Below are 20,815 nucleotides of genomic sequence, written 5' to 3' on the forward strand. Positions count from 1 at the left end.
GGTGGTCAGAACTGGAGGTAAATGAATGTTTCAAGCTAAAGATTGAAACATTGATTTATCGTATTGCCATAGTATTGGAAATGATTTGCAGGATGGTTTTGACCATTGTTTTGCTTTATGACCATTTTCTAGATATAAAGCCACTGTGACAGCAATAGAACTCGATTTGATTTTTTTTTTCTCTGTAAATGAAAGTCTTTGTGACTAAGTCCATTTCTTTTTTTCTCCAATGCAACCTCTTTACATCACCCTGTCAGTGGCTGTGACAATTCAGTGGTAGATTGCAGATAGGTGTGTGAATAACTGCACAGGTCCAGTGAATAGTTTTCATTCCCTTTGCGGCAAGTTTCACGTGTAAAAACGACGTGACCACATGTCTGGATGTAGACTAGCACCAAATGTACCATTTTCTACTTTGGCCTCCTTTTCCCAGCTTGTGCATTAGGATTTGAGTTAACTTACCCATCCCAGAAAGAAGTTCTGATGAGAGTTTACTCCCAGTGCAGCCCAGAGCCACGTTGCTGGTTTCTGTTCCTGCTCCTTGCTGGGACTTAACACACCGTGGTTCTGACCTGCCCTCCCTCCTCACCCTGGGCAGGGACCAGTTTCAGGACAAGGACATGCAGTGGCTGAGTAAAAAAAAAAACTGAGGAGTTTCAGTAAATAATGGTGCTGGTTAAACCAGGTTATGTGCCAAGAGGAGAAAAGGAGAATTTTCTTAACACGTCTGAAGTAAGTGAATTTTGCATTATGGCTGACAACAGTTCAGTGTAAATGCAGCCTAAATAACAAAGGAACTGGTTTATCCATACATACAAAAGCAAAGGTTTACTTTATTTTAACTGGGCAAATGACACTGAATTGATAATGGGTGTTTTTTTGTCCTCTGCAGTGGCATTTTTGTCATTGTGGAGCTTGTGCATGAGAAGTAGTTGCATTCCAAGCCACTAAGATGCCCATCAGCCCTGAACTAATTGAGAAAGTCGTGTTCACCTCCCATCACTCTGCTCCTACCTCGCTGTGTTTCTCTGTGCAGTTTATATTCTGTCTCCTTTTGGTACAAAGTCAGACTTGAAAACTCAGTGATGCAAACTGTGCAAGTGAAATAACCTTGAAATGAGGTTTATAAGGAAGAACTCACATCCTGCCTTGTTGCTATGGTTACTTGCAGCCGGTCCCCAAGTCAGAATGGGTCCATCATCAGCAATGGGTCGGGAAAGCCCAGCTCTGGACGCAGCTCCCTCCAGAAAGTGATGGCACCTCAAAAAGTGACAAAAGACGAAGGAAGGAAAAGAAATGGTGAGATGTGTTCCTTGATGAGAGCTGCTCGTGGGCGTTCCCAGAGCCGTGCCCACATGGGCAATAGCGATGTCAAAACCCCCTTCTTGCACCCTCAGCAGTACTTTGGGCATATTGTGTGTGTAGCTGATCTGTTGGGTTTTTTTCTTTCCCCTTTGCTGCTATAACTGTTTCTCAAGCTCCCATGAAACTATGCTTTTTGCTCTTTGTGTGGGCCTTTGCAGGTTTTCTTTTTTGTTTCCTTTCCTTTTTCTTTTTTCTTGAAATACCAGTAAATTAATGAAGATATGCTGCTGCTTAGTAGGTGGACAGGGTTTACAGCTTTTTTTATTGTGTGGAGCCCTAAGATGTTAATTTCCACTGCTGCTGTTGCTAAGCTGGCCCAGATCTGATGAAGATGAATTAATTAGGTAAAAATTAATTTGAGAAAGTGCGAAACATCCAATGCTTTGTCTTTTGTTCTCTTACCATCCTTGGCACAGCTGTTTGTTATTAACACTTAGTGGCAGCTTTTCCTGATGTACCCAGCATGTTACACTGGATGTTTCTTACAAGGCTTTGGTTGATGGTGGTGACCTTATGACTTGAGATATATCAGGAGCACCTGATAAGAGTAGAATTTGACCCCTTTCTTCCTTGCTTTTCTTTTTTATGTCTCTCTGCTTATTTCTCCTGGGTTATAGCTTTGCTCCCGTAGCTATGAATAGAAAACAGTGGTTAACAGTTCTAAGTTTCAACGTGTTTAATTATTTTTCCAAATATAGCTCATTTTACAAGACAACAATGTTTATGGTTTCCAGAGTTAAAAGCTGTAATTTATGCTGTCTTTTTTCTTACCTACCCAGGGAAGCCAATATTCAAAACCAGTGGCAGGTGATGTTTACATGTGTAGGCAAAATAATTTATTGAAGGTACTTTTTGTTTTGTTTTGTTAGGTGTTAAATCTTCAAAGAAAATTACTAAGAACTCAGGGTTTTTTGTTAAAGAATTGACTAAGACAGAATCCTTTCTTCTGATCTGGACTGTGGTACATTTCTAGAACATACAAATGCTACTTAAAGAAACTTTCAATGTAGTATAAAGAAATAGTGACCCTTTGTTTTATTTCTTAGTTTCATTAGAATTTTACCTGCAACTTTATTTGATAGGAATAACCATGCATTTTTCAAATTATGCTGGAAAACTAATGACTGCTTTGTTTACATGTTTATTTTACCCTCTCTCTTCTTTCTTCTGAAAAAAAAAAACAAACCTGAATAATGATGTTATTTAATAGCTAAACGATTTCTAGTTCTAGGGCCCTAGGAAAAACAACTTTAGTGTATACTCCATTCATACTATGGATTCTAACCATTTGTGCCTACTGCAAGCTGGCAGTTTCCTCAAACAACCCTTTCAGAACAGCTTCTGAGAGGGAAGATATGGTCAGGGGAGATGAAATGACCTCCCCTTATCAGCATTATGGAGCTGACTTTGGAGTTATGTGATCCCAAATGCCTGTTGAAGTTGAAGGCATCCATTAGTTCTCCTCACAGAGCCTACACTTTTTGTTCCCCGGTGCTGTGATTACAAACACTGTTGTCATCTCTGATAGTTCGTTCTTTTCACAGGGTTTTACCTTTATCCAGTGGGATTAGCATCCATATAATGTGTTGGCTGTTTTCCCTTCCTGTTTAAGAAAGAAGCAGCTTTTCTCCCAGCTGTTTGCCTGAGCCTGCTCCAGCTCTCCAGCCTGGCTGGGGGCTGACAGCTCTAACACGCATGTCAGGAAAAGCAGCAGCATATTTTCTTCTCTCAAAAGCAGCATCTTGGAACTGGAATGAATCCCTTGATGGTCACATGCTTGATTTGGGGACTCCAAGTTAGAATGGCTCATTAGTTGCCATAGTTACAGGCCAATTTTTAGATTCTGTTTCTTGCTGACATTTAGTTACAGGGGGAAAATGACAGCACTGGATGTTACCTCAGTACGTAAATTCCATGTGGCTTGTATCAAATTTGACTCCAAATGGAGTGTGTCAGGGCTGAGAGTGAACAATGTGAAACCAGCACAGACTGACAGGCTTGGCTTCAGGACCTGATGTTTTTGAGGATCAGGAGAACTCTTCAGCTGAGCATTATTTCCACAGAAAACACAAATAAAATATCTGCTTGTGTCAAACAGCGATAAGCTCTTGTAAGATAACTGCATGTTTGTTCTTGGAGAATGCTTATTATTATATTAATGTAAAGCTTGCTTTCTAAAAGTTGATGAGTTGTGCTTTCATTTACTTCAGGCACTTAAAAGAAATTAAAACCTTTCTTAAACAAAAAAAGTGCCCAGTTATGTATGTTAGAGAACTCTAATATGAATGAGTCAGCCAACAGAGGTACTGGCAGTTTCTGAGATGGGTTTCTAAGAGGGCGTGGAAGAGAACAACAGGATATTTACACTTTCACCTGTAGTTTTATTAGGCCAAACATCATTCAGGGAGGAGCAAAAGGCTGAACCCACTCACACCTAAAGAACTAAAGCAGCCTACATTACAACCTTTCACCAGCTCCTCACAAAATGATGCCAAGGGAATTTATATAGGTTGTTTTTTTCCAACCTTTAAGTTGGAAAACGTTTCCATTAGCATCTTTGGGAGAGTGTGGTTGCTTGAGGGTTTTTTTGAGAAAAAGAAAAGCTTTGATTTTCTGGAAGTTCTTAATGAAACATATGACTCCACACTTTCTGGGCTAAGAATTTGTGTAGTTGAACTCAGATTTGTACTTGAACCTCATCCTCACAAAAGGACACCTGTCACAGGTGGAGATGCACAAGCAGCATTCCCAAGGAGTTAAACTTCTTTGTGTTAGAAACCTTCCTTTCCTCCTTCTAGGGATCCCAGCTGGACCAGCTTCTCATCTTCCAAGCATTTGAAAATTGCCTTTGGAAACAGGTGTAGCTTTTCAGAAATAATTCAGTTACGGGACTCACTCCTTTTTAAAATATCAGCCTCTAAGACTGTAATTTCTTTTGTCCAGGCAGAAGCTATCTGCAGGAACAAAGTAGCAGGGGAGGAAAATTTGGCTGTGTTATTTGCTTAGCTAAAATCAAAGGGATTTTTGGGTGTAACTCAGCCAAGCTATGATACACTGCCTCCTTTATTCTACAGAAGCGTGGGCTACTAGTTTTCACACTGTCTGATGTGGCAGCTCAGCGTCAGAGCCTGCTTTTCTGAAGTTCTGAGCAGTTGTCTGTAGTGAGTCAAAATAGAATGAAATGTGGCAACAGCAAAGTAATCCAGTGGCAGCAGTGTAGTGGCCTGCTTTGACACAGTTAGCTGGAGGATGTGGTGTAACCCAGCAAACATCCAGCACCCTTCGTCTGCCTTTTCTCTACTGGGTGGAGTGAAATGTGGAAAGGGCTGCCAATTTTTTGATGCTTTAGAATTGGTTTCCTAATCTGACTGACTAATCTAGTGACTCCAGAGGGTCATGGCCAACTGGGACAGATCTGCTCTGGAGGTATTCATCTTTCCAGTAAGAAAGATCCCTGTCAACTGCATTGGAGCATATGTGCAGATTTGAAGTGAGATGATTCCCATTCAGGATGTGTCTCTGAAAGGCTGAGAGATCAGAGTTCTGGGAGGAACTGATGGTGTAGAGAAAGGGGTCTGTTCCTTTCATTATTCATTCCCTCCTCCTGAAGCATTAGCTTCATCTGCCCCAGAAAGGATGTTAAGTGGGGATCTTGATCTAGCTCTTCACCCCCTCGAGGTAAACTCCTAGGCTTTTTGGAGTAATTTACTGACATTTAACCATAGATGGGTAAAAAACCCCCAAGATTAAACAAAAGCTACTTGTTCAGCTGAAATCCTGTGTATTGTTACTAGTTACTATTCTCCTTGAGCCTCTCAGATGCTTTATATGTTGATTCCTTTTTTTTTCCTTCCGAAGATTCCAACTTGTGTGACACAGCCTAATATTTCCTCATGCAGTTTCAATTTCTTCCACTGCTTTTTGTTGTTGTTTACTTGCTTTAAATATTGAGAGCACTGTGACCCTGCTGGTGACAGGGAAACCTTTGTTTCTTCAGATTTAGTCAATACCATTTCCTGCTGCCTTCTTTCCTTGATGTGTTGGTTTGCAAGAGGCAGCCAAGTGTTGTAACCTATTTTGTGAACTTCTGAGCCTCTGCACGCTCCTACAAAGCAAAAGGTACCAGTGCTCCTCTGCCTCTTTCCCCAGAGACCGAGTGGGAGGAAAACAGCACCTCCAAGTTGTCTATACAGCTTAGGATCATAGAATCAGCCGGGTTGGAAAGGACCTCTGAGATCATCAAGTCCAACCCTTTATTTTTATTTTTTTTTTTATTTTTAAATCCAGTCTGGGTTTTCCCCCATTCCGTACTCCAAAAAAATCCAGTCTGGGTTTTCCCCCATTCCGTACTCCAAAAAAATCCAGTCTGGGTTTTCCCCCATTCTGTACTCTGGCCAAAATCCAGTCCGTGTTTCCCCCCCCCCATGTGGCCCCAGGACGCCCCCACAGAGGCACCGCAAGGTGTGAACCTCCCAAGGTGACACCAGAACAGTGTCTTATTTATTGTAACAAACAGGGAGGATCATGATGCAATGAATTACTTCCAAAAAATCAACCATAACCCTTGTTAACCATACAAACATATAAGGAATAAATGCAGTGCAGTAGCGTGCATCAGACACTGGTGTCCATCTCAGACTGGTGTGAAGCAGCCACGTTAATGTATCAGTTCCATGCATTTAGCTGCGCTTCTGGGTTTATATTGTGGGCGTTTACTGTCAAATGGCTTAAAAAGAAATGCAGATTTTCTTTTTAAATGTATCAAACCTGACATTTTGTTCGCTTTTGGGGTTCACTTTTTGAACTCCCTACGTGGATGCTGCCAGAAGTTTGGCTGATGGAATGAAAAGGACGTAGTTGTGGAGTACGATGGGTGGGACTTTATGGGAGCTACTTTTTTGCTGTAAAGGTAAATATCTTGGCAACCTCGTGTCTGGGTAGGGCCACCCAAGTGTTGCATTCACAGGCATGGTGGAACTTGCACAGAATAGGTGGAAAGTACTTTCTGCTTAGCCTCTTTTAGGTTGGCGTGTCTAACCCAACTTGCCTTTTTAAATTTTTTTTTTAATTATTTTTATTTTTGAGCTGGTGTTTTTGATTGCTTTTCTCCTGGCAAGAAAATACTTCACACAATGCTGCTAGGGCTCCTGTTGCAGCAGAGCTCTGAGGGATTTGGGGTCCCCAAGTAGTTGCACAATTAAGTATTTCTTCATTCGTGTCTGCCTTTTCCCTCTGGATGAGCTTTACTCTGCCACTAATTGAGTCTGACAGCAGTTTTCATCCAAGCAACAGTCTGAAGAGCACGTAGATGTTCATGCCATCAGATCCAGTGGCAGTCTGGATGATCGTGATTTTTCACTAATACGTCAGCACTGAAGAAGACAAACGTACAGTTTTATCGTGCAAAGAGAAAACTATTTCTGCAAAGGTTTTTAAAGCTCCTGGAGCACTACTTTCTCAAAGAATTGGCTTCTGTTTTAGGTTCCTATGCCTTCCCTATCTTCTTTTTATAGTCATCATCTTTGTCACTTACAAATTTTTTTTTATTTTTTTTGTTATTGAACATACCTACGATGGTATTACAGAAATGGCAGCCAAGAAAAGGGTCTGATGGATTTGCTGAAAACATTATGAAATACATGGTCTTTTTTTGAATGATTTTGATATTTAAATAGATGAGGCAGATGTAGTTGGAGGAGAAGACATAACCATGGAGATATCCTTGCTTCTGCTTATAAGGGTGGGAAACCTTCATAGAAAGTGGATGAAACAGGTAGCTAAGAGATGAGCAAACACCCCATGCATAAAGTTTCATAGAAAACCTGCAAATACCAGTTTAGAGATCTCAAATGACCTGCTCAGGTGACTCCTGCTTCAGGAGCCCAGGCAAACGCAGGATTGCAACACCTCATGCTCATCACCTAGAGTTTAGCAGACTTTACATGTAAGAAAATACTGTCCAGGTGGAATCATGAGCTGCTTCCACATTAGTCTGTAAGGTGGCTGCTTCTGAAAATGTAATATTTGTGCTGTTTGTGAAAGCTCTAGAATTGCACCGTCTTGCAATTGGGTTTATTTTCAAGCAGTATCTGATAGAGAGGTGTTTCTGTCCTGAATAGGTTCAGATATTAAAGTTAGGAAACTTGTATTTTACTTGTAGGCTTATAAACTCCTTCAGAAACAGAAGTTTCTATGTTGCTGAGAGCTCTTGTTCATACTTTCATGGAGATAATCATCTGACCAATGGAATGGTCTGGATGATGCAGAAAATGTCTATTTTTTTTTTTTTCTAATAGAGGCATTTTCTCTAAAATGAAAATTATTTCCCTATTATTAAATTACATTCAGGAATCAAGATTTCTGTTTTAAATATTGATATGTGGGCTCTTTCCTAAGGAGCTATTTTTTTTTGGATCTGTGGCACTGTTTGCTCTTTTTCAAACTGTAGGTATACTTTATGGGTATGCTTACAATGTTTGCCTTCCCTTCATGCAAAACTAATCTTTGAAAATTGTTAGTACTTCACTGAACGACCTAAGAAAAGGCAGAGCATGTCCACGTGCTTGCAGGTGTTTCCCAGGTTTTGCCTTTATGTGTTTTATTCCATTGACATCGTTCTTTTTCTGAGGATCCCAAAATCAGTCAAATGGTTGCTCCTGAGCAGGACATCACACATCTTTGTTAAAAGTGTTTTGCTGTAAGGTTACCTGATTCACAGGTGATTTAAATATCCTTTTTTTTGTGTGTGTGTGTGGGTGAATATTTCAGTCCTTTTTTTACCTCCCTTTCAATGTATTTTTATGGGGGAGAGAGGAGGAAAGACAAGGTAGAGGGAAAGAGGAGAGGAGAGAAGAAATCTTCTGTGCCCTTCATTGAAATCTTTGGCTGACAAAAGCATAACTTTTGCTTTTTGGCTATAAATTAACAACTAAATAAAAACATAGTACTTCACCTATCTAGTTGTTTTTAACCGTTCAGAGCTACAGTTCCACAGCTGCTTTTCCACGGGACCAGTGTCACGAGTGGGTAGCACCACCTGCTGGCACTGCCGGCTGGGAATAGCGCAGAGCTGCATGGAAATGGGAGGAGGATAACATCCCTGAGGCAGCGTGCACCGAGCAGATCTTGTGTTCTGATAGCTGCAGTGGTGTGGAGACAAAGCTTCAGCGATGGTCCTGCTCTTCGAGGACCCAGTGCCACGCTGGTCTTCGCTGCAGGTGGCACTCGACCTGAAAAAATGGTTGCTCTGGATGTATCTTCATGTACTTCAGTCACAGAATGATTAGGAGGAGTAATTCAATCTCAGTGGATGATGTGGTGTGGGATACCTAGCACGAGGTGTTTCAGAGATGGGAAGTTGCTGTTAAGTAGGCGACTGAGCTGGGTTTTGCCCTTTTCTGCCACTGAAACTTTAAATCTCTGTGAGCACACAGACAGTGCAAGCACGAGTAAAAACAATGACTCCACAAGAATGTTGGAGTGCCTCTGTTTAAAAACAGAGATTAAAACCGTCACTTTTAATCTGTGTTACCAACTATAATGGGCAAGAGTGCTCATTGTGAGTGCCTGTAAAGAATATCTGGGCAGTTTTCTAGAGTTTCCCATCCTGGGAAGTTGCTTGCCCAGCTGGGATGGGTGGACTGGCCCAGGGCAGGGATACACAGCAGAAACACGCTCCAGGACTCTCCCGTTTCTCTGAAATCCCTTTGGTTTGTTTTTCAAAGTTTGGAGGTGGTTGTGATTCAATCATGTTATAAATACTTGCTGTAAATTCTCTCAGGAAGAGCTGGATAGGAGAAAATAATAGAATTCCCACAGTACTTGCTACGGTTCACTGCCACTACAGACTATAGCAGTGTGCCGGTAACTGCAGATCACATGCTCTTTATCACTTACCGGAGGGAAAAAAAAGGGCAATGGGAAAAAAGACTGCTTTTATATTATAAATGCCAATAAATGAACCAATACTAAGCTTAGGTGGAGTAGAATTTTAATTTCTACTCCCGTTTGGCTTTCATTTCCCTGCCAATAGCACTGCAATAGATGCAGGAGGTGTGCTCATGATGATACTGAGGGTGCTCTGTGGTGTTAGTGTTCCACGTGAGAAGCAGATGTTGCCTGTGATTTGATTCTTTTTAGCCTTAATTTTTCTTTTGTTTGATGAGTCTTTGAACCAGAGGATTTCTGTTTCATTAAGCAAAGCTCTTGGTTTCTGATCCTGAAATGAGGACTGAGGAGATAACCAGTGCACCTGTGGCTAGTCTTGCTCTGTGTGGGTGCTGGGCATCACTGCTGAGGTCTCAGCAAGGGCAGCCCTTCTGACATACTGAGGTGGGAACATAGCTGTGCTTCTTGGTGCTTTTTGCCTAAGTAGGGTATGCAGAGGATGTTTGGAATCATGTTTTTCAAGCTGATGCTTAGCCAGGGATTTTGGGCATGCCTGGCTTAGGCAAATGCCAAGAGAGGCAGCCAAAGAGAAGGGATTCCACAGTTTCATCATACTTGGACTGCTGATCAGTCACTATCCAGGCTCACCTGAACTGTAATCATGAAGAGAGACCATCTTTGTTGGTAAAAAATACAATTCAGATAAACTTTTTCTCTCTTGGAGATAGTCATGTCACCATGGGGGTGCCCTATTAGGGTGGTGTGGAGGCTTCAGCAATGAATTATGCACAAGACCCAACTTCCAGAACTGCATGTGGCGACTTACACGAGAACTGGTTCAAAATTCCCCCTGGGAAGAGCATCCATGCTCACTGTCATGTGGATACCTTCCTGTTCACTGTGGTCTGTGACAGGCAAGGATCTCTTTGTTGTCTGGTTCTGCTGGTGTGATGTCCTGGAGGGTGTGGTGGTCGGGGGAGTCTGGCAGTTATTTCCACTGCCTGTGATCGGCTCGCTCTGCTGAGCACACAGCTTTGGAGTGTTTGAACAGCCCCAGGAGGGACAAGGGGATTTCAGACCCACTAAAGACTCTATCCTGTTTGGACAGTTCCGTGGAGCTGGAGGGACAATATTTAACGACAGAATGATTTAACCCATATATTACTCAAAAGCTCAAGTGGTGCCAACTCCAGTCCACTATGAGCACAGACAGAAAGATAATGAGCTTACTCAGCGGGTTCATATTTTATGTTACTGCTGTCAAATATTTTCTTACTAAATTATTGGCTGTCTAAACCGCTGAGTTTATACCAGTCCATTGTAATTTGTGCAGCGATTAAATATTAAACCAGAGTGTATTTTCAGAGGAAATAAATTTAGAGCAGACCACTTTGTTCTTTAGCAGAGGATCTCTGCTCCTGTCAGTTAGGAGATGGAGCAAACATTCTTCCCTCTAATAGCCTAATTATTCAAAAATATTTGCAAGGATCTCTTTGTAGAATTTGTGCTCTTGCTTTGGTGTCATTCTTTCATTCCAAAATGAGGATAAGAGGTTTCAGATTCAACAACTGATGAGGTGATGGAGGTTTACAAAAAGAAGTTTGAGGAGAAAGGGCCCAATTGCATGTGAAAGAATTATCCGTTTATGTAGAAACCCAAAACTAAAGATGCTTTGCCATGCCATTTAATTTTAAAGATTGACAGAAGCCTCTTTCTGCCTCTTAAGAAATTTTAACAGTTTAACTTTACAGATACCTGAGGTGCTGCCTTGCAAAGCAAAAAATTAACAGAAAATTGGATGCCATCAGTTTCTTAAGGGCGTTCATAACACACAGCAATAATGCTTTTATTTTCACAGATGGCATTTTTAGCATTAATAACTTTTGACAAATAAACCTACTTATTTCAGCAAATTTTGAGTATGCTCTTGAAGTATAAGACAGGAAAAAAAATGTGCTCTCGGGTTAGATCAGGTGTAACTACTGATGATTTGGCATGTGAGGATTTGTGTGTATATGTGTTTCCATGTGAAATCTAGGAAAACATGTACTTTAACTGTCATTTTCATACAATTTTCTGTTTCATTCTTCTGCTTTTTTCCCATCTTATTAGTGCAGATTAGAAATCAACCTTCCTTGGGGAAGTGACAGATAATCCTTTGAATACCTAATGTTTTCTGTGATCTAATGGGATGTTTTATCCAGCGTAAGGGTCTCCCAGGTCTGCACCTCGAGTGCAGTGAGACCATCATAAATCTAAAGCATGTGCTTCCTGAATTTCACCTTGAACATGCAGCAAAACTATTTGTGTCTTTGTGCTGAATAAGTCTGATGTGCTTTAGTGCCCGTGAGCGATGAAGAGGAAGGAGGCATTCTCTTTGATAACATTGCCAAATCCACCATTGACCCCTTCGACACCTCTTCTGGATCAGTACAGCTCATAGCCATCAAACCTGTGGCCCTGCCTGCTGTTCATGCTGCATCAGAGAGGAGCCAGGAATCTGCCATCATTAATGGAGAGGTAAGGACTGTCTGATAGTGTCTGCAGCTGTTTCCTTGGCTACAGCCACAAGTGGAACAATCTTAAGCCTGTTAGGGTTGAGGACTGCTAGGAGCTTTTCACCCTGATGCTATATAAAGGTCCATTAGCACTGAGAAATCTGAGAATTTAAGATCTGCTCTTTCACATGCACCTGTGAATGCCTGCAGCCTTAGAAGAGGCAATTTTCTATGTTCCTACCTTCCCGATGTCCTTCTCTCCTATCATATGAAGTAATGAAGGCAGAAAGCAGAATCACATCTTTGTCTACATAAATTCTGTGACTGAGCATGGAAATGTGCATGGATCATCTGAGTGCCAGGCTGATCTTTCCATACTAAGGAACACGTCTCATTCACAGCAAGAAGGGATGCAATGGCACCGTGGCCTTGCTCAGTCTGCACTCCAGCCTGTACACAGGGAGTGCAGTTGTTTACTGTGAAAAAGAGTGGGATGGTGCAAATGTCTGATCCAGATGCTGGCCAAAAAACATGCTGTGACTTCGACACTTATATTCATGTTTTGATGTACGTTTAATCAAGACCGGTCCATTTACAAAGGGCTGGGGCTTTTATCTAGCTGTTAAACATGATGGGAACAAGCAAGAGAGGTGCCTTGTTTGCAAAATCACACTGCAACAGTCATTTAAAGATTTGCCAGAATCTCCCTGACCCTGTTTTAAAGCAACAGGGAAGGCTGTTGCCAGAGACACAGGAAAAGACATCAGGCTTCCTATGTGGGCCTGGATTCCAGCAGTCTGTTGTGCTCTGTTTCATACTTGTATTTTGAATCCTGACGTGCCATGCAGCCTCCAAACTCAGAGAAAGGCTTATTTAGACTTCAGCATCTATTTTCTGTAAAGCAACAGGATGACACTCCTGTTGCTGTGTGCTTCCTTGCTCATACACTTCCTGTAATTTGTGAGAAGACTGCAGAATTTGTCACTGGAAGCACAAAGCCCGAGTAAATTCCCAGTTTCCGAGTAACTGCCAATTTGAAGCAGGAGAGAAATTTTCTCAATACTTGGGAGCAACCCTGACTGAGCTGGACCAGGTCACACCAAACACCCTTTTTTTTAAGGATTCTCTCTGACAGGGGCCCATAACAGATATGTACTTATGGGACCCTAGAAGAGTTTTCATCGGTGAGTTCTGCAAATGGTGCCCAAAAGCAAGCAGGGTGTTGGGTCACACCAACTGGCTAACATCATCAGTGTTTTTCTTCAGTGGGTGTATCTGAGTCACTGTTGTAACGGTACACGGGTTTTGAGGCTAAAATTATTTAACCATCTGCCAAGCCATAAAAATGCAGCGACTCTGTTCACTTGCAGTTCCTCGCTGCTTGCAGATGGCACGGTGTGGTACGAAACACGCTCTGAGAGATGACACATGCAGAGCATCAAACACACCCTGACAATATCGTTTGGAAGTGGCCAACCCACCACCATCCTTCAAACACCTTCTTGCCTTTTAGGTGAACAAGGCTTTGAAGCAGAAGTCCGATATAGAACATTACCGCAACAAGCTGCGCTTGAAAGCCAAGAGGAAGGGCTACTATGATTTCCCGCAGGTTGATAACAACAAGGGGCTGACAGACAGGAAAAGGATGTATGAAAAAAACCAGAAAGAGCTTGACCACATTTTGGATCCAGATGCAGATGTCTCATCTCCATTTGCTGAGCCTAAGAACAGGTGAGACTTTTTATATGCAGTTTCTTCGTCTGGTAGGAAGGGCGATGTGCAGGCAGTCAGAGGGGCTGTTCTTAATGAGCCAGCTGTTTGTTGTGTGGTCACTGGTCCCTCCTGCTTTATACAGAAAATTCATATAACCCATGGAAAGCAAGTCCTCTGGTAAAACTGCAATGTAGTTAAAAACCAAACAAATGGAAAGATAAAAAAAAAGTAAGGGGAGGGACTGTTGCAAGTTCTTCTGAGTCATTTTCAAAGGTAAACAGAAAAAGTGGTAGCAACGTGTTTAGTAATACTAAGACTACGTTTTAGGCTGGAAGTTAGCATCTGAATTTGTTCCTTTCCAAAGTTCAGTGGTGTTGTTATTTTGTCATTATTTTTATCTAAGTATAAGTATTGCAGTAGGCATGAGATATGAGATAACAACAGAACCAGTACGTTGTCCACGTATTTCAGAATGTATCTGTAAGGTGTTGTGTGTACCTGTTATTGGTGATCTTCCTCTGCCCGTAACAGAGAACTTCATAATGTGCTCATCTGTGATGTGAGGCTGGCATATTGTATAACAGTACTAATGTTTGATTAACACTTCACTGTCTCATGAGGATGGCACACCAGTAGTATTCATCTCCCCATTTTAGAAATGAGGGGGGAGTGCACATGCTGACTCTGACTGAGCCTCCCGAGGCGGGTGGGTGGACCTGCTCTGTTGCTGGTTCTCTCTGAAACACAAACTGACATATTGTAACAAGGAGATCACACCAGTCCTACCCCAGGAACGGCACAGATTCCTCTTCCTCAGGTGTGGCGGCGGTGTGAAGGATTATCAAAGAGTGTGTTCACCATTGCACCTTGTACCAGGAGGGCTCTGGTTCTTACTGCAATCAGGGACAAGCAGCAGTTGATCCATGAGAGAAAAAGGGGTACTGAAGTACCTTTTCTCTGGAAGTGGCCTCCATGCCTGGAGGTGCAGTCTTGTATCCCATCTCCTGGAAAGCTGAGACCAAAATTTTCCAATGAGCACAAATCAACTGCAGTCAAAGCATCAGTAGTGGCACAGATGTTGCACACAGTGCAACTTCAGCGATTTCCCTTGGGGTACAGAGATAAAAAGGACTGTAGTGGGAATTAAAAAAGTAGTGTTGGCTCAGAATATGGACAGAATCTGTGATCAGATGAATTTCTATAGGTCTGCAGTTAAATGACTGAGGGGTACTGCCCTTGGTGGGCTGTTTCCCACTGTTGCACTGGTCAGTGAAGACAAAAGATGCTGACTCACCTGTTATGTTCTTGGTGGAGGACCCAGGGCATCATTTCCTTGTGCAGTTTTCCAATTTACTGTGCACTGAAAGAGTAAGAAACTGAACCCTCACTCACTACAGGGCAGTCCTGCTCTGGATGCTCTGTCCAGAAGGTACAGATGGAACACGGGGAACATTTGTTGAGGAATATATTTAGTGCAGGTGGCTGGAAAGTTTCTTTAACACATTGATGTGAGTGTGTACTGTACATACAGTGGCGGATTGAGGCGTTGCTTTGGATGTTTGTTGTGTGTCACGTGCCACATAGGAAATGTTTCAAGCATTACACCGAAGCTTTAATAGTAGCCATCTGCTTTTTGTTAAATATACTGATGTTTGTTTGCTCATGTGCCAGCGTAAAGAGAGATCCCAGAATACATTTTTTTCCTGCCTGTTATCTCGTGTGTTGTGTAAACATGTCACAGTCTATTTGAGATAGGGATCACAGGCATGATATAAACTGCTTGAAGGCAGGTGAACTGCAGTGGAGGAACGATTTCAGCGTGTAGCTGAACCATGAAAGGCTGGCTGCTGCGTTTACTTGTTAAATGTATAGCCTATGTCCCTACGTGGGAAGAGAAAACCATTTCTGATGCGCTTTCTGTAAAGACACAGAACACGTAATGAACTTCACAGATGTTGCAGATGTTTACAAAGAAAGCAGCTCCAAAATCTCTGCTAAAATTTTCATACCGGGACGTGGAAGTGAACACGATAATGCTGCAGCACACATCACAATTATTTATCCCTAGTTTTCTAGCAAAAATAAGATGGCTAAAATGGCACACTGCTGGAGGAAAACCTTGAATAATACTACAGGGTAGCATGGGGTTTGGTTATTGATAAATGAGTCAGTACAGTTGTATTTCTGTAATGAAGTAAAATTGCTTTAAAAGCAATCAGCGAAGCGTACAATCGAAAAAAATTATTTCAAACTTTTTCTGCTTTGAATTATTGTTTATGTCACTAATTGTAGCAATTAAAATCTGAAAAATTGCATTTTTTTGAAAATGATATCACTAAAAGGTAAGTCGAGTTTTTAGGGAAAAGGTTTATTCCACTATTTTCTGTTTTGTATATATTTGTGTAACTTAAATCACATTATTACAGCGTTTCCAAAATATATCAGAAAATAGAGAAGCAGTTGATTACTCAAGATTACCTCTGCATTTTGGATGATTTTTAAATTGTATTTAAAAGTGATATACAATACATTGTTGCTAAATGATTTGATTTTTTTCCAGAACAAACAGCTTTGTGCTCTTCAGTTTTCCGTACCATAAAACTCATGTTTTAAAACATTCCAGTTGTATTCCCAGAAGGAACTTGCTAACCCATTTGAATACCAGTTGTTACCATTCATACCTCCTTTCTCATTAGTAAAACTCTCTTAAATGAGGTAATTGGCAATCTCAAGGTACTTTTTAAGAGCCTAGTGATGATATGAACTATTCTTGGATTTTCTTTAATAGTTTGTAATCAGGTCAAGAATCTGCATGTATTACAGAGGTGTATATTTGAATCCCTTGGAAAATATATCACAACTGCCTCAACTAAGTATTTGTGAACCTACTGTAAAACATATGAAATTTTAGAGACCTTCAATGTAGGCAGATAAGGATTGTCAGATCTGATTAACCTTTGCATAACCTAGTTCTCCCTGTTTTCTGGTAATATTGACATTATAGTCAGAGGAAGACTATATGGGAAGAAACAAGAGAAGGAACTTGAATTTGTTCAATATTATTTTTATAGGGGAAACTTATTTCAAAAGCTCTGCTTGTCTTCTGCTTTGGCAGTGCATTTGGGACTTTCAAACATGAGCATGGTGATCTGTGATCAGAGTTCACACACAGAAGTTTCTGAAATTTGCCTTTAAACTAAGTACATGACTGAGTAATTTGTTTAATCAGAAGTATGAAATTGATATTTCTTTGTCCTACCTTTTATCCTGTCTGATCACGTAAATGTCCCACTTTCTGGATTTCTGCAGAACAGTTTCTGCTGCTCTAATCTGTGAAGGCAAAAAGTGCTGCTAACCAGATCTGGAATATCTGAAGAATTTTTTATCAGTGAATTCATTTGGACCATCTTGTCTGTTCATTCCATTGATGGCTCTGGAGTCATTAAACCGTGCAGTGACTGAAGGTGTGAATTCAGACATAACAGTGTGACTTGTCTTCACTATGAACTTTGCCAGGTCCCCTGTGTAAGCAGCACAGAGACACATTAGATGACCTGATCTAATTGTAATATTGTGAATGGAGTAATTGAACAAAGCAGAAAAACAGCATGGCTAGACAAAGATAACTTTGTATCAGGCTCTAACTGTGTTAATAAATGAGGCTGGCATGCCATTATTTGATCTGTTACTAATCTACAGCGGGACCAGTGGCTCTCTGGGCTGTGCAAAGAAAATGACTAATGGACAGATACAGCATGAAAACAACTCCTAAATTCTTCTGGTTTAGAAGTAGCCTTCTTAAAAGACACAGTTTGATAAAGATGCTGTATCACTATTTGGCAAACACTCCTGAAGATATGTACAGATATGTTCGGTATTTCACAGAGGGATGCTATATTTGTTTTTGTATAACCAGTAACAAGGCCAGAAATGGTCGTGCTGGAAAGATTACAAGGTATTTTGGGTATTCAGTTACATGCTGCCTTTCTCTTACATTTGCTTCCCCTTGCTCCTGAGCACACAGTGGTGAAAGCTCAGTGCCTAGGGATGAGCAGCACTTTGCCCCAGTGCTGCTCGGAGCTGTGCTGGAAGCAGTTGAATCCTGGGGAGCACAGCTCTCCGAGGAAGTTGTGGCCAGTCACCAAACTGACTATTTAAAAACAGCATCTTGCAAGCAGTTTCCTCCCACTGCTGTTTCTCTTCCCATTCACTTGGCTGGGTGTTTATTTCAGTGGAGCATTATTCCGCTTTTCTCTCATTGCTCAGGATCAGCTAACAAATCTCTGCTCCCTGTCTGTGTCTGTGGGAGGTCCTGTTCTTTCTGATAATTTTTTTTTTAAATGAATTTGAATCATATCAGCTGAGGTTAAAAGGGACCTGATATCTTCTTAGGACATATGTCTTCCGATAAGCTCCCACATATGATGTCCATGTCTTTTACATAACTTTATTTTCTTAGCAGTAAAAAAAATGTAATCATCTCTTAATAACATTACTGATTTCTAGCACCTCATATAGAAGGACTGTCCTATAATAAAGTGGCATTTTTGTGAACCTCATCATTTTAGAATAAAGGTAAGTATTAAAAGCTGCTGCCTGTCGTATTTTTGTTTTCTTTTTACTTTACTGTTTTCTCATTCCCTGTTTTCTAGGCAGCCACTGAAGAACTCGGTGTACAGGAGCAGGCAGTCTCTGAACAGTCCTAGCCCAGGAGAAACTGAGATGGATCTTCTCGTGACCCGAGAGAGGCCTAGGCGTGGAATCCGTAACAGTGGATATGATGTAAGTTTATTGGATATATGCAGTGAAATTTTCTCTGCAAAGTCTTAACTTACTGCTAAACCCAGGAAACTATTGATAAGCGACAGATTATCATGGGGTATTTAGCGTTAGAGGACTTTATGTGCACTCAGCAACCTGAGAAAAAAGCTCAGGATGTTCAAAACGCAGACTCTGTCATGTGCCTTATCACTGTACATCATTTTACAGTCTGAAATGCTAGCAAAACATTTGCCCTGAAACTCATTATTTGCCAAAATGCTGTATTTTGAAGTTAGATAGTTCTTCTAAGTGTGCGGCCACTCACATGACTGAGCTTTTTTCATGGCAATTAAAATCCCCTGTTTGTTCTGAAGAACAGCCTGAAGCTGCTCTCTTGAGTCAGAAGAATGAACAACCAAATTCGGGGAATTTCACCTCAGTCCTGATGTCAGTGTTTTGTGGAAATCCCTTGGGGACAGACATTGTCCTCTTGCTACCTCAGAACTGGGAGAGTTTTGCGTAGGTAAATGTCAAACCCAGCCAGAGGAGTTGCTGCTTCATGGTCCAAGGAGCTCACACAGCCAGCACGAGGCAGATGAGTTGTCTTGTGCAGTCTCAACATACACTGGGTACAAGCTGGTGCTGTGTGCACCCAGAATGAGGACAAAAATAGGCCCCACACTGGGGTAACGTAGAACTTTTCAATCCCTCGTCACGTGTACAAACTGCTGTAGCTCAGCCAGCCCTGAAGACCAGTCCCCAGAGAAGGTCTAAACCATTCTGGAAAGCAGGGAAGTTCACCTCTGGTTATTCATCCTCTGAACTCTGTAGATGACAAACATTTTGTGTGGGGCTTCATTGTCAACCCTCCCCCCCGCTGCCAGGAGCGTGTTTTTAACAAGGTGAAGTAAAGTGCCAAGGTCAGGGGATATGTTCAGGGAAGTTTAAATCTTTTAGAGAATTCTTCAGGGCATGTTGTGGCTGTCAGATTTCTTAAATGATTTTCTGCATTTGGACACTTCCCATCAGACAGCAGGAGTCATGTTGGGCCATGTCCGTGGGATGACTGCTCTCTGAGGGATTAGAATACTAAGCTAGCAAAAGATAGTTTTTCACAGGGGATGTGTCCCTGAAATCAGTGTTGAAAACATTCTGAGAGGGGCCATGGCAGCAGATTTTAATAATATATTTTAGTATGTTATGTGTACTGTATGTAAAATGTATTTTAAAGAAAATTTGTTAAAAACTTTGGAAGTAGATTAATGAGTTTATGCAGATTCTGAAGTGTCCTGCAAGTAATTGCAAACTCTGAGATCTGTGCACATCACAAAAAAATTTGCTTTTGCCTGTCTTGTAATGCTGCAGTTGGGCGACCTGCCCCTGGCACAGTCTGTTTAAATGATATGTTACATAAAATCCTTTTGCCCAATGCACTGCAGATTTGCTGCAGTGCACCTCTCCTAACTCGGAATGTATTTCCTGTCTGAAAGCAGAAAAAAATGCCACAGGGAAAATGGGACAGGATATTGAAATTTAGTTCCCAAGCCTCAGCCTGCAGCGTGGGCTGGTTTCCCTCGCTCCTGTTTGAGGTTCCTCAGAGCTCTGCCGAGTGTCTGACGGGCTTCGTCTCCCAGGATACCCATGGGTGGGCACTTAGAGCTGTATTTATGCATGGAATTCATATGGATCTCACCAGTGGTGCAACCTAAACACCTCTGTAAATCTGACCTCTGAAAATGGGTGAGGAAGGGCTCTGGTTTGAATATAGTAACACCTGGTACCATTTTTTGACATCCAGTTTGTCCTTTTGAAGGTTCCAGCCTTCTCAGACTCCTCTAATATCTTCCTTCCCGCACACGTTATTTAGCAGCAAGTCCTGCCAAAGAATAGCGAAATTTGCATTTTATAAGCAGTTCCAAATGATTAAGTTTATGAATCAAATAGCTCACGTTGTCTTTGTGTCCTGAGATTTTTTTTCCAGATTAAGAAATGGATTTTTTTTAGATGTTACCAGTACACCCATGTTGTTGTGCGTGTTGAGGTTTATCTTCTCAACAGTGATAATTTTTTTTAAAGAAAAGAGATTAAGATCCCCCAGATTCTTTGAGAAAATTCCTTAAGAATTGCTAGACTTATACGTAAAACCATAGGGTTCCCCTTCAACAAAAAATTTCTAATATTTCTATTATGGTTTTCTAAAATACTTCATTCATACTTTTCTAAGAATACTTCATTCTTCCTAATTGTTTTTCATGATATTTCTCTGAATCATGGTTCTGTTTCTCAACACTGAAAATTGCTAAGGATATGAACATAAAGATATAATATTCTATATATGTCCATATGGAATATGTAACTTTTTGTATTATTTTGGCACGTACATTCTGCTATTTCATGTTTTCAGTGTATTATTTGCCTTTATAGTGTCTTTATTAACATGTTTATTATTTTCAACATGTTCAAAGACAACTGTGAGTAGACCAAATGCCATAAGGAAAGATTCTAGAACCTCTAGACTGCTGTATACCTTAGCAGAAAATATTTAGACTGGTTTTGCTGTAAAAGGAAAAAAATGACCCTGTTATACATAT

The 20,815-nt window shown here is 41.1% G+C and overlaps 1 protein-coding gene across 5 annotated transcripts in view; it reads left to right on the plus strand.

Annotated features, from left to right (window-relative positions):
- The window catches only part of KIAA1549L (KIAA1549 like), a 135,831-nt gene that overhangs the window by 88,275 nt on the left and 26,741 nt on the right, over positions 1 to 20,815 (plus strand). For all 5 annotated transcript variants that reach the window (XM_032691928.1, XM_032691927.1, XM_032691929.1 and 2 more), the window contains 4 exons: positions 1,172 to 1,299; positions 11,594 to 11,772; positions 13,264 to 13,481; positions 18,116 to 18,245. In XM_032691928.1, coding sequence (XP_032547819.1) covers positions 1,172 to 1,299; positions 11,594 to 11,772; positions 13,264 to 13,481; positions 18,116 to 18,245 — 655 coding nt within the window. The remainder of the gene's footprint in view (positions 1 to 1,171; positions 1,300 to 11,593; positions 11,773 to 13,263; positions 13,482 to 18,115; positions 18,246 to 20,815) is intronic.

Source organism: Chiroxiphia lanceolata, chromosome 6 (genome assembly GCF_009829145.1).
Source record: "Chiroxiphia lanceolata isolate bChiLan1 chromosome 6, bChiLan1.pri, whole genome shotgun sequence".
Taxonomy (NCBI): Eukaryota; Metazoa; Chordata; class Aves; order Passeriformes; family Pipridae; genus Chiroxiphia; species Chiroxiphia lanceolata.